At 43.8% G+C, this 13,721-nt stretch overlaps 1 protein-coding gene across 1 annotated transcript in view; it reads right to left on the reverse strand.

Annotated features, from left to right (window-relative positions):
- The window catches only part of LOC137324454 (calpain-2 catalytic subunit-like), a 120,531-nt gene that overhangs the window by 33,341 nt on the left and 73,469 nt on the right, over positions 1-13,721 (reverse strand). Inside the window, exons 4-9 of the mRNA XM_067988735.1 lie at positions 8,939-9,057; positions 8,082-8,215; positions 6,194-6,362; positions 4,515-4,598; positions 2,411-2,496; positions 61-135 (exon numbers count right to left, since the gene is read on the reverse strand). Coding sequence (XP_067844836.1) covers positions 61-135; positions 2,411-2,496; positions 4,515-4,598; positions 6,194-6,362; positions 8,082-8,215; positions 8,939-9,057 — 667 coding nt within the window. The remainder of the gene's footprint in view (positions 1-60; positions 136-2,410; positions 2,497-4,514; positions 4,599-6,193; positions 6,363-8,081; positions 8,216-8,938; positions 9,058-13,721) is intronic.

A 13,721-nucleotide genomic window follows, 5' to 3' on the forward strand; every position in this document is an offset into this window, starting at 1 on the left:
ACCATGTGTAAACAAGTCATAAAACCCATAAATAAGGTCAGTGGACTGAATCAACTTTACCAGAATTCTCCATCATCTGATTGGTTACACAGACGCTCTTTTTCTTCATCAGAGATGCTATTCCACTCAGGTGCGCTGGAATGAGATGAACAACGTTTTGAAAAACAGTTATAGAAGTGGCACATGAACGTCTGCTTTCATCACAGTAGGTTCCATTATTTGGTCAGGTGCCAAATTGCTTTAGTGATATGTTTAATGCCTTAAACATTTAGGAAAGACACAGCTGATCTTGGGAGTACTATATATAACGTACTTATTTGGTTTGGAGGGCTGAATCTAGGTTTTTGTCTGATCGAGTAGCGTTACTAGAATTTCAAAAATGGTTTAAAAAATATATTTTTGTTAGTTAGTATCTTAGATCTCACACAAAGGCCAGATTCCTCTGGTGATTCTGGCCCTCGGTTTGCACCTGGTGGAAACACCAGAATAGGAGAAAGAAAGGCTCGTTTAGACACCACGGGGAAGCTCAGAGTGAGGAAAGAACATTTGGCATCTGTTCACTTTGGAGTTTATTGGATTAAAAAGGAATGTGCACTTAAGTTGTGCTTTGTTATTCATGAGAATTACAGTCATACAGGAAATGATGCACTTATTTCATGCTAACATTCAATCAGGTGTGTATTTTTGGCATAATCATGCAGGGACAAAGAGATTTGATGTATATTGATGTTCTAGGATGGGTTCTAGGATTTGATTTTTAATTGAAGATGGGAGAAGGTTGGCATTGAAGTCCTTTGAGTGATGGTCATCCTGATGCTTTCCTCCAAGTACTTCTGCTAGGGATCATTCATCAGGGATGACCATGCCCAGGCTTTTTTCATTGATGAAGTTGTGCAGGGCACAGCAGGCCACAACTATTTGGCACACATGAACTACTGCATATTGCAGAACCCCTTCCTGACCTGTCAAAGCAGTGAAATTGACTCAAAGACCCTTGATAAATGCTCTTGTTGAAGCATATGCCTTGTGCTGCCATTGAGTAATTCTTAGTGGTGTCATTACCCATGGGAGGAGGGGCCATGGCTCGTCATCCACAAACCATCCGTTGACATGGAAGGGCAAAATTGTGAAGGATGAATTCATTGTGACAATTTCCAGCAAATGTTGCATTGATGTACAGGATCCTCAGCACATTCTCATGCACAATCTGGACATTCAGAGAGTGTTGATGAAATTGAGGATGGAATATATTGCACCCTGGACCTAGGGAAAGCCAGCAAATCCATAAAACTTTATGGCCCTATCTCACTGTTGCCTTGCCGTGATAACAAACTGGATGAATACCTAGCCCTGCGGAAAGGTGCATCAGTCACCTGATGAATACATGCTCAAACAGCACGCTAGCTGATATTACAGAGATTGCCTGTAATATCAGCTAGTGTGCCGTTTGAGCATGTATACTCATATAGTCGTTGGCACAGTTCCCTTATTGCTTCTTTGGTGAAATGCTCTCAAATACACCTTTCCTCACTAGGCTTTTCATACAACCTGCGTTGCCTGCATATTCTTTGTGAGTAACATCTTGTAGGATGCATCTTCCTTAAATGCTGCCTCAGTCATTTCCTTCATCCCTGTTCTCCTCCTCCTCCTCGATAATGGCACACAAAGGAATGCCAATAGGGAATGCTATATTTGCTTCTAAGAAGCTCTCCCTCTATAGAGATTTGGCATGGCGGAGGGGTTCGTCAATATCTCCCAGTGGTCTCCCACTCCCAAAGTGAGGAGTAGGTCCAAGGCTGTCTAGGTTCAATGCCAAAAAAAAACGCTTCAAAAAGTCAGCTGCAGTAATTGCTACTCAAATTTTCAATGGTCTTGAGGGTCAAAAACCCTCACTTCCACCAGTTTTAGGTGGCCCTGGCAAAAGCTGTGCCATACATTTCTCATTTTAAATTATCCCGAGTGCTTTGTAAGTATAAATACAGGAAATTCGGTGTGCCAGCACCACTGACCCTTGCTCTAATATATTTAAATAGTGGATTTGGAGGGTGGATCACAGAAAGGGCCAAATTATGTTCAGAAATTTAGGTGCTCATAAATAAAAAAAGATGCCCTTATTTTAGTCCCCAGAAACAAGACGTCATTGAACTTCAGAACCAGTGTGTTCCGTGGCATTGCATTCCTGCCATTATAAAACAGTATATCCTCTGATTTACCAAGAGCAATGACACAGAGTTGCACTAGTATTTCAATAAAAATTATGACATGGAAGCAAGCTTCAAAAGGTAGATAATTCAGGAATACTGAGATTTTCACCTACACTGACATCTTGCAAGATCATAAAAGTAACTGAAAACATATTTGATAACCATTGTAACAGAAATGGTATTCTTGTACTCCCAAAAGAACTTACTTGTCACACCAGGATCCACTCCACTCCACTTGACCCCAGGGGTTCCGGATGCGGATCAGTTTCTCCTCATCGCCTTGATAATTCACCTACAAGATTAAAATAAAAAGAAAACTACATTCCCATAATGTTGCTATTTCATCCGTGGCCTCAGAAATGAATGTTCAGTGTCAGGTGTGTAACACCCGCCAGGAGAAATAAAGCAAGAATTACTGCAGGGTTTTAAATGGGGCATTTCTCTTCCTAGGCACCTGGCTAGTTTTTCCCTATGGTGCCCAACGGAAGATGATTCTTACCCAAGTCGCTGGTGATGTGACCACACTCATTGAAATGCCGCTCTACTTGTACAACAGGCAGGAGGTGGCTGGCTGTGGGTACTGCGCATCCCAAGTAGAAAGGGCATTATAATCTCTAGTTTTCAAGCCAATCACTACATCAAAGTTGTATTACATTTTTAATTAATATATAATTTGCACACCCGTACAAACATTGACAAAACCAAATAAAGTCTTATGCCACTGCATAAGAAACACATCCACAAGCAAAGTTAAGTGGAACAAAAGTAGAACTCTCCATTTAGTTTCGTTCCACTCAACTTTGAATTAGAGTAAAGTTTTATCCATCTAACAGGATCCAGTCAACCTGCCTCCACTTAGTAGATCAATGCATGCCTTTAGCGTTCAGAGATTGAGCCAGACATGTGATATTGCAGGAATGAAACAGACTGGGGTCAACAAATAAATCGAGCACAATTCAGCTCACTGCCTGAAGTGTATAACTGCCCCACTGAGACCTGGAAGGCTGCAGCCAGCCCTGTCTTAGCCATGTGGAGGTACCTTAAGAAGACAGAGGAAAAACTTGGCCAGGCAGCCAAAAAGGAATAATTTTTCAGTTTTGAGAATGAAAGAATAGCATTAACATACAGGGACCCAACCTAGCCTTCACTCAATACATCTGTCTCAGATCCCGATCACCGCCATCCTCCTCCTGATCAGTTCAGTGAGTTCTAAGCCACTCATTAATGAAGTTCCAATCTGGTCTCTTACTGGATAACAGTTTCACTAGAAGAATCTCATTTACATGTTAAGTGCAATTAGGGCACTGGAACGGTCGCCATGAACACTTCCTCGACATCAGAGTTCACTATCAGATTTTATTACATTAGATTATGGTCCAGATCCTTATAAAAAGAAAATACAATACTCATTAGATAAATGCATCACCAGGAATGACACTGAGCCATACAAGAAAGTCCCAGGGTTGATTCTTGGTCTATATTGAATTAGCCGATCTCAATCAGGATGGCAAAAAGATGCAGATTCAGGGCTAGGGAAAGGGTAAACCATGGGGAAAGTTTGGCTTTGTGAGCAAGGCAAGGAGGGGGATGCGGCAGAGGCAGCTGAACAGATCGTCTCAATCTTAGTGACAAAGAAGTCCAGGAACTCCTCACGCTCGTTGGAGATGAGGGTAGAGGTGGCAGAGGAGAAGGGTTTAAGGAGATGGTTGGTAGTGGAGAAAAGCCGGGTGTTATTTTACATCCTAGGATGATCCTGGAATAGCAATTTTGGTTTTGGCAGAAAAGAGATAATGCTTGATGTGGTCAAGCCAGATCTGGCAATGAATGGCTGAACCAGTTGTGTGCCAGATACGTTCAAGTTTGCAACACCTGGACTTGAGGATAGGGGCCGTAGTAAGGGGAACGACCAGAGTGGGAGACAGTAAGGGTTTTATTGGGGACGAGGGCATGAAAGGCAGCGGTGAGGGAATATTTGAGCAGATCTACAGCTGCATAAGTGCTCTGGCAAACGGAGGGCCAAAGGCTAAACAGTTGGGAGTTTCAAAGTGCAGTTGTAAGTGACTGTTTTGAGCAATGGACAAGGTATCAGAGGCTTGCTGTACCTGTATAACCACCTGTCCTGTCAGTATGACTCACAACCTTTAAGACAAGAAGGGAGAAAAAGATTGTTGAATTCATTAAAAATTGGATTTGGCAGAGACCGTGGAGAAACAATGCCTCGCCCTCTCAGAAAATAGTACATGTTTCAGAGACATTTAAAAGGGAAGAGGAAGAAGGGGGAATATTAAAAACATATTGGTTTAGACTTACTTGTTCTGCCCCAGTAATGGAGTAAGCATGACCTTTGACCAACTTCTGTGAAGTAATTGCCTCAGTCTCTGCTGAGCTGGTGATCTAATGCATAAAACAGTATCAATTAAATTAATATTCACATATCATACAGGCCATTTATATTTTTTTTCCACCCTCAATGCATAATTTGTTATACTATTTTCCATTTTTGTTGCAGCACAAAATTTTATCCAATACAAGGTTTTGTATTTGAGAACCCAAGATGAAGGGTCAAGATCCATATCACATTACATTACCAAGTTAAAAAAAATAGGAGAAGATGATGAGGTAAATCAAGAAGTAGTTATTTTCTGCTAAACCTGAACTTCAAAAGGCCTGTAGATTATAGGATGAAGGGAAGAGTGAAGGCAGGGAATTCCAGAGTCTTGGGGTCCTAGAAAAGAATTAGTTAGGAGATGGTGCGATAAAACGGCAAAGATGCAGGAAGCATGAAGAGTGTGCAGTTCAGTATATTTGGAGGCTTGCATTAGGTTCGTGAGTTTACACGGATGCCAAAAATTTAAAAGATGCAAATATGATCAGCTCTCTGATTGAAGACCAAGATATTGATAAACAGAAATGAAAAACCTTAATTCCTCTTAACTGAATTATATTTGCAATGGCCTAAATACAGACTTTATTCTAAAATCACACATTTATAGCCCGAATTACACACTCACCAGAATAGATTTTCGTCTACACCCCCTGGATGGTAATCTCGTGAGATGGATTGCACGCACTTTATAGAACCCACCTGGCTTTCAGTGAATGGAAAGAAAATCAAGTGGGTTCTATAAAGGGCGTGCTATCCGCCCAACCAGTGAAGTCAAAAATCTACCCTGCTATCTGCTTGATTTCTATTATATCTACAATACATCAGACCGTACATCAGAGCACAGCAAAGAGGAAGTTCACCCACACTGTTGAGGTGTGACAGTTATTCATTGATGTCCATTGAAAAAAAAATGAATATAGCATTTATAGGATGAAAAATAGGACGTTCTATGGAGGGAGTGGAGGCAAACAGTGAGGAAAATTTGTCTGACAAAGTTCAAGTCTTAGCATATTTTAAACATTGTTTATATTACAATGCAACTTACGGAGGAAGCATTGCATTATAAACAAGTTGGCACAGGTGACTCCAGAATTACTCAGACCCACCCTATGACATAGATTTCCAAGAGGCCTCTGGAGGAAAGTTGTCACTGCCAGCAAATGCAAGTGTCCCATGGAAGTGGTGCCGGATGCTGGAAGCTGCCATTTGTTCTCAGACCAGTGACAATTTCTACTTTGTTAATACAGATTTTCCGACCATCACTGGGGAAGGTATACGGCCAGAAACGTAAAGCTGTGACTATGAATTTGGAGCAACTTCACACGTGCAGCTGCTTCAGTCTTGATGCCAGTGCTCTGATTTCATCCTGGTTAGTGCAGCAGCAGACTTTCACACATTACAGAACTGTTTGCACTGCAATATAAACCAGGTGCAAAATTGGCCAATTTGGCAGATTTTAACAACCTAGATCTCCCAATTAGCACTCGCTAAGTGCATACAAAGCCTTTTTGATGGATCATCATTATAGTAAGCAAACACTTAGAAGTAGACAAAAACCGGAAATGATGAGATTGCTGACATTTTAGATTAAATAGAGACTCACATTAATAGAACAGCCAAGCAGTGACCCACATCTTAATGCCTTTTGGATGATCTTGAAGAGATTGCCTGGTGCTTTTTCTAATTCGTACCACTCCGAAATCCCTCCTGTAAAATCTTCAAACCCTTCAGTGGTGGATCCTCCAGACAGTGCTTCATATGATCCATTTAACCTGGGAAACAGGCACATTTCAATTAGTCTTTCTGACAGATAACTGAATTATAAGTTTCAGCCCAGTATGTGAAGCCAGTTTCCTACTGAGGAAAGTGGAATTCGGCTGGAAGCGGCAGAAAAATAGTGTGGTCTGGAGGCCACACGCCGACAGCAAGTAGGTGGCAGGGATCGGCTACCGGAGCTGCCCCCAGGGGTCTTGAGAATGGGAAAAGTCGGGGGGGGGGGGGCAGGAAGTTCACAGCAGAGGAGGTCTAAGTTTTCCTTGTGGGACCCAAAGGAGCACTCTAGCTCCCCCTATCCCCAAAAGGAAAAAGTTATTTTAAAAAAGTTAAAAACCACACTTGTCTGGGCTTCCTTGGGCCCCAGATCCTCTCCCCGCTATCTTCACCTGGCAGGAAAGCCACTGTGGCTTCTATTAATGTGGTAGGCATCACAGCCATCCCCAATCCTGCCCTCACCTGATGCATGTTATGTTTTCCAGCAGGGTTACTGGACAGCAATGAATAGCAGGAATTCTGTAAGATTTTTCCTTTCCCTCCCAGGAATACCAACTTTTAACAACCTCACTGTCATCCTACCTGCGATCAGCTAACTCAACACATACCAGGGGCAGAACCTAGGACTTTCCTGGTCTATATGACATGTATGCCTATGACATCCAAGCTCATTGCATCCTTGATCGATCCCAGACTCTCCAACTGACAATTAAGATTTAGATAAGCTAAAATTTCCCGCAGCTTTAGGTCAACAAAATAGAAGACATCCTCTTCAACTCCCACCAGCACCTATGTGCTATCGACCTCTCCAGCTATCAACTTAGCCCAAGTCTAGAGGTGAATAACTATAGCATACTACTCAACCCCAAGTTCAGTTTCTTCTCCTATGTCTGATCATAGTGAAAACAGACTTTTTTCCACCTCTGCAACATTGCACACTGCTACACCAATCTCCCCAACTGCTGTTGAATCCTGACGTCTTTACCTCAAGATTTGATTGTTCCAACGTTCTCCTTGCTGGCCTCCACCATCCACAAACTAAAACTCAATCAGAATGCTGCTACCTACAACGTAACTTGCACCAAGTCCTGCATCCCAGAGCCTCTGTCCTTGCCAAGCTTCACCTGCTCCCTGGTGAATTGATGTCAAGAATCTCATCCTCACCTTCAAATCTCTCGTTGGCCTCGCCTCACCCTACCTCAATCACCACCTCCTTCCATACATCTCCACATGCTCCTCAGACACCAGCTCACTCATTGTCCTTCACTCCCTCTGCTCCACCATCAGTAACTATGCCCATGGTTTCTGGAACTCTCCCTCAATATCTCCACCCTACCATCTCCCCACTTTCAAAAAGTGTCTACAAACCTTTCTTTTTGACTGTTTTTTGCTTGAACCCTCAACTTTCTGTTCCCCCTCCCTCCTGCATGATGTCCATCTCTGCCTGTGTCCTGTGAAGGGTATTGAGCCATCTTTCTGTACATAAGGAGTGCTATAGAAGTTCAGGTAGTTGCTGTTGTCTGGCTCAGTAACAGCAGTAAGGAGAGATTCATGATGTTGGCCTAGTAGCGCACCACGTGATGCATTTACCCACTTATCAGGGAGGAGATTTACACAGATATTAAAAACAAATACACAAAGCAAAAAAGTTAAGACTGAAACCACTCTTTCACATACAGATAAAGAACCTCATAACGGCCATGATGAGAATGTGGACTTACTTTGAATAGGCTTTCTCCAGCAGCGCACTCCAGAACTCGTTTCCTGATGCCGAGTGCACAAACATCAGCTGATCATCTTTTGTGGGCAGCCTGTCATCGATCACCACATCCACCCATTCTCCGTACTGCCAAAACTGAACAGAAATATCGAGAAATTATTACATTGTGAGGATAGAACTCGGGCCCCCCCCTCCTCACAACTCCAAAAAGTACGAACAGTCTGAATTATAATTATAAATTCGGACATTTTTAGATGTTCTCAGATTCGAGTCTTTTCAATTTAGTAATCCTCTGCGTAGATAGTGCTCCTGTTCCAATAAAAACAGCTCTAATAGAAGATATTACAGAGTGTTTAAAATTATCAAAGGATGGGCAGAATTGATATAACCAAACTGTTTCCAGTGATTGAGGGATCCAGTACGAGGAACCATAAACATAAGGGGAATAAAAGGATACGGAAACAGGGTACACAGATGTTAGGACTACTGCTCGTGTGGAGGATAAACACTGACAGAGACTAGTTGGGCTGAACGGCCTGTTTCTGAGTATAATTTCTATATAACTTTGCACTCCCGAAGATGTTGTATGCCCCCAGCTGCCAGTTTCCCTTCCCTCTCCTCACTCAGATAGTTTCCCAACCCTTGCTCCCCTCACTCCGTTTCGCCTCCTCTCGTCCCATTCCCCCTCTCCTTACCCCTCCCACTGCCTCTCCCCCCACAGTGAGCACCCAAAATTCCAATATATGCTCCTGATGGGCAAGGCTCCTTTTAACTCTCTTCAGTAAGAGCCAGAATTGGAGTCTTCAATTATCCACCTCCAAAGCAGTAACATCTAGAAGTAATAGTGATGTGATTTACCCGGAAATGGAAGATTCCTGCGTAATCAGAGCCAAAGTCTTGTTCACAGGGGACCACCCTGCTCAGGACTTCATTATTCAGGGTCAGCGATGCAATGGCAGCCAAGAGCCAGCAGTCACCTATAAAGAAAACAAGAGATAACCACAGTCATGTTGATTTTATATTCTCCAATCAATGCAAATACACACACCCAGGTGTCAGCTTTATTTGTTTATCTGTTTCAAAGTTCTGGATGTTTCCTCAAGCCGATCAGAGCTTTGGTCATTGTGTATGCAGTTGGAAGATAAAGGAGAAATGTGACTGGAACCTGTGGGGTGAGGGGGTTGGGGAAGAGACAAGATATTGTAGAGTTGTCCACCTTAGTGATTCAGAGAAGGAAAAAAGGATTCTTTGCTGGTCTTTAGTCAGCTGACCGTCTTTAACCAGTTGAATTGAAAGTTGGAGTCGTATTCAGCTTCCCCACATCAATAAGCCTACTGTTAATAATGTACACACCTGGTTGTGGGGGTTTTCACCATTATCTGTGTAAATAGCATGTAATACATACTCTGTGCATACAAAGACAGCTTGTCCTATGAAGGATATATGTGGAGGCACAACAAGCTCCTTTAAAGTCCTTGACATGGTGCATGGAAGCTGATCAGAGTGGTCAGGTGACCATTCCTTCATTTGCTTACATAACAAAAGCAACGGCTGAATTACATTTCAAAATAATTCATTTCAAGGCTTTTCCTGCAATCCTGTGCTCCCACTGGGAGCCATTCTCACAGGGAGCACGCTTTGGAGAATCAGGCTACAATGCTGTAACTCTTGTCTCTGACTCACTCTCCCTTCATGTTTGATTTCCTCACTGAAACACAAGATTAACCTCCCTCAACGTCAAGTACTTTGGAAATTGCTATATAACTACATTTTCTTTTCTATTCCAGGGGAAACAGCACTGGCCAATTAAGTGGCTGGATATGGGCATGTTTTTGGTAGGAATGCTGCACCACAGGACATCTGCTTATGGGGAGAGATTGAGTAGAATGGGCCTATACTCTCTGGAGTTTAGAGGAATGAGAGGTGATCTCATTGAAACATAAAAGATTCTGAGGGGGCTTGACAGGGTAGATGCGGAGAGGCTGTTTCCTCTGGGGAGTCTAGAACTAGGGGGCATAGTTTCAGGATAAGGGGTCAGTCATTTAAGACTGAGATGAGGAGGAATTTCTTCACTCAGAGGGTTGTGAATCTGTGGAATTCTCCACCCCAGAGGGTTGTGGATATTGAGTATATTCAAGGCGGAGATAGATTTTTGGACTCTAGGGAATCAAGGGATATGGGGATCAGCGGGAAAGTGGAGTTGAGGTCGAAGATCAGCCATCTCCCCCCTATTTTCTCTCCATTAGTGGCAGAGCCTTCAGCTGTCTTGGCGCTTCTATTGAATGATGGAGCAGGCTCGAAGGGTCGTATGGCCTACTCCTATTTCTTATGCCTGACTTGTAGTACATAGCAGTTGCTACTAATTTCATTAAATATACATAGCGAGCCGTACAGTGAGCTGCCTGTGGAAGCCGGGAAGTCATGTTGGGAAAGACAAAGTGAGAAAGAAAGAAGAAAAAAAAAGAGAAGTATTTGGAACCAAGATCCTGGAAATGAACAGCGTTTTAATACACTGAATCACCTGTACCCAATTTCCATCCACATTTTTGATAAGTAAAAAGTTGTCACGTATGCAGCAAAAATTGACATTTATATAGTGGCTTTAATGTAGGAAATGCCCCAATATGCTTCGCAGAGGAGAAATGGATACCAAAATGGAAGAGTTAGGAGAGATGATCAGAAGCGCAGTCGAAAAAAATACCTCTTGAAGAGAGATGATTAGGGTGGGGGGGGGGGGGGGGGGTCGCGCGGGGAGTTTTGGCTCGAGAGCAGCGCCAAGACAGCTGAAGGCTCTGCCACCAATGGTGGAGAGAAAATAGGGGGGAAATGGCTGCTTTTATAAATGAAACCCAGTGTCAGATTCAGCACACCAGGTATTAGCCAATATAAACAGACTGCTCAAATCAAAACACTGTTCAGAAAAAACTCTGAGCCAAAAGGCACTGAACGACCTCCTTATCCTACAAGCTGGAAATCATTCCAAAAGGGAACAGAGTGAAAGATTGTCTATTGATACAAAATATTTGAAGTCTCCATTTATTTTGGAGACTTAGTGTTGACCAAACCTACACCAACAAGGATTCTTAGTCAGTAGTGAGACATATTTTTGTACTTAGGGTTTATGTAGTCACACATTTTAATTAGAGGCTGAACCTTCAATGATTTGTATTTAATGTATTTGAAAATAAATTATCAATAAATATAGAAAAAAAAAGACGGTAAAGAAAGAATTTCCAAGGTGGTTGAATGCCTGATTTCTATCGGTAGCAGGGCCAGGGAATTTTGGGGGAGAATCTGGCTATGCCAGGATTCCATTCCGTTTGGAATGGCCTTTAAATTCTGTTGGTGGGGGTGGGATAGGGGTCATCACACCCACATCAAGGGGGCGTATCTGGCAGAGTTCCTGGGCTACTCCAAGAATACCACCCTTTAAAGGCCTCAGCGGAACTCTCACCCCTTAAGGGGCCCCAAACCTTTACTACAGAAAGGTAATTGATTCCCTCCAAGATTAATTAAGTTCCTCAATAGGCCTGCATGCTCCACGGAGAGCTGAAGGCTAGAGAGGATACTTTTTTTCCCCCCCCGCTGGGCCTCCTCTCTACGCTCCGAAATTCTAAATGGCAGTTTGGGGCAGCTGCTGCTGAAGTGCCCTTTCAGGCACTATTCACCCATCCTGTCCACACGGACGACCCGATCGCTGCAATTTGGGATGGGGTTTGTAGCCACCAGCATGGGTAGACAGGGGTTCCACTCTGCTGCACTTGCACTGTCAGAGAAAGGCCTCAGGAATTTCAGGGCCGAAGGGCTAGAAATTCTACCATCTTTTTTGGACCAAAAAAGTGGGGTACTTATGGTGGAATGTGAGGCACAAGTCAGATACACCAGTTACATTTGTTCCAAAATGCAGACTAAATTCTAGAAGAAGTAACTGCCAGCAGAAGGTGTGCCTGTCCCTAAAGTGCTGCATGTATGCACATGACAGGTTAATAAGGACAAAACCTGCTGACCCAGGATTTACACCAGAATTTCACCTGACCTAACTAAAGCCTGTCGAAAAAAGATGTTACAAGCACGGCTTGTCAAGCCAAGAAGTAGCCGAGTTCACAGGCTTTGAATCTCGCCAAACTTCGTTAGAAACATCAGTTTTGACCTGAGTAATCAAGGACACACTACACCACGTCATTCTCTGTACAAATACACACTCACCTCTTCCTTTCTCCCTTCACGCCAGCCACTAGCTGCATTCTCCTCTCACTTGCCACCCTTGGCAGAATCAGAAACTTACAAATCAGGACTTCACACTCCAAACACTTGCTTCCCATTCAACACTTCGTCATCCTGCTTGCATCTTGCTTCTTCTCCCTCTCAGCATATGCACTACCAGCACAAGCCCCACACATCTGCGCTCTTCTTTTCAGTAGCCACGCTCTAACTCTCACCCTCTCTTTCTGCAGGATAAAACAGCGCAAAATAATCACGAGAGAAGCAAGACCATTGAAGGACCACCCAACCTCAATCCTCAGCGAGCTGGAGCAGCAAGCCATGGAAATTTGTGGGCCTGCCAGAGCTGTGCACATCGGGCATTTCGAGGCTGGGGGCTGCACTGAACAGGCACTCTTGACATTTACTTGAACTGAGGTGAGGTGAGAGTGACTGCCCTTGACATCAAGGCAGCATTTGACCAAGTGTGACATCAAGGAGCCCTAGTAAAATTGAAATCAATGGGAATCAGGGGGAAAACTCTCCAGTGGCTGGAGTCATATCTAGCACAAAGGAAGATGGTAGTGGTTGTTGGAGGCCAATCATCTCAGCCCCAGGACATCACAACAGGAGTTCCTCAGGGCAGTGTCCTAGGCCCAACCATCTTCAGCTGTTTCATCAATGACCTTCCCTCCATCAAAAGGTCAGAAGTGGGGATGCTCGCTGATGATTGCAGTATTCAGTTCCATTCACAACCCCTCAGATAATGAAGCAGTCTGTGCCTGCACGCAGCAAGACCTGGACAACATCCAGGCTTGGGCTGATAAGTGGCAAGTAACATTCACACCAGACAACTGCCAGGCAATGACCATCTCCAACAAGATAGAGTCCAACCATCACCCCTTGACATTCAACAGCATTACCACCATCAACATCCTGGGGGTCACCAATGACCAGAAACTTAACTGGACCAGCCACATAAATACTGTGGCTACAAGAGCAGGTCAGAGACTGGGTATTCTGTGGTGAGTGACTCACCTCCTGACTCCCCAAAGCCTTTCCACCATCTACAAGGCACAAGTCAGGAGTGTAGTGGAATACTCTCCACTTACCTGGATGAGTGCAGCTCCAACAACACTCAAGAAGCTCGACACCATCCAGGAAAAAGCAGCCCGCTTGATTGGCACCCCTTCCACCACCTTAAACATTCACTCCCTCCGCCACCAATGCACTGTGGCTGCAGTGTGTACCATCTACAGGATGCACTGCAGCAACTCGCCAAGGCTTCTTCGACAACACCTCCCAAACCCATGACCTCTACCACCTGGAAGGACAGGGGCAGCAGGCACATGGGAACACCACCACCTGCATGTTCCGCTCCAAGTCACACACCATCCTGATCTGAAAAATATATCGCCGTTCCTTCATTGTCGCTGGGTCA

The sequence above is a fragment of the Heptranchias perlo genome, chromosome 8 (genome assembly GCF_035084215.1).
Source record: "Heptranchias perlo isolate sHepPer1 chromosome 8, sHepPer1.hap1, whole genome shotgun sequence".
Lineage (NCBI taxonomy): Eukaryota > Metazoa > Chordata > Chondrichthyes > Hexanchiformes > Hexanchidae > Heptranchias > Heptranchias perlo.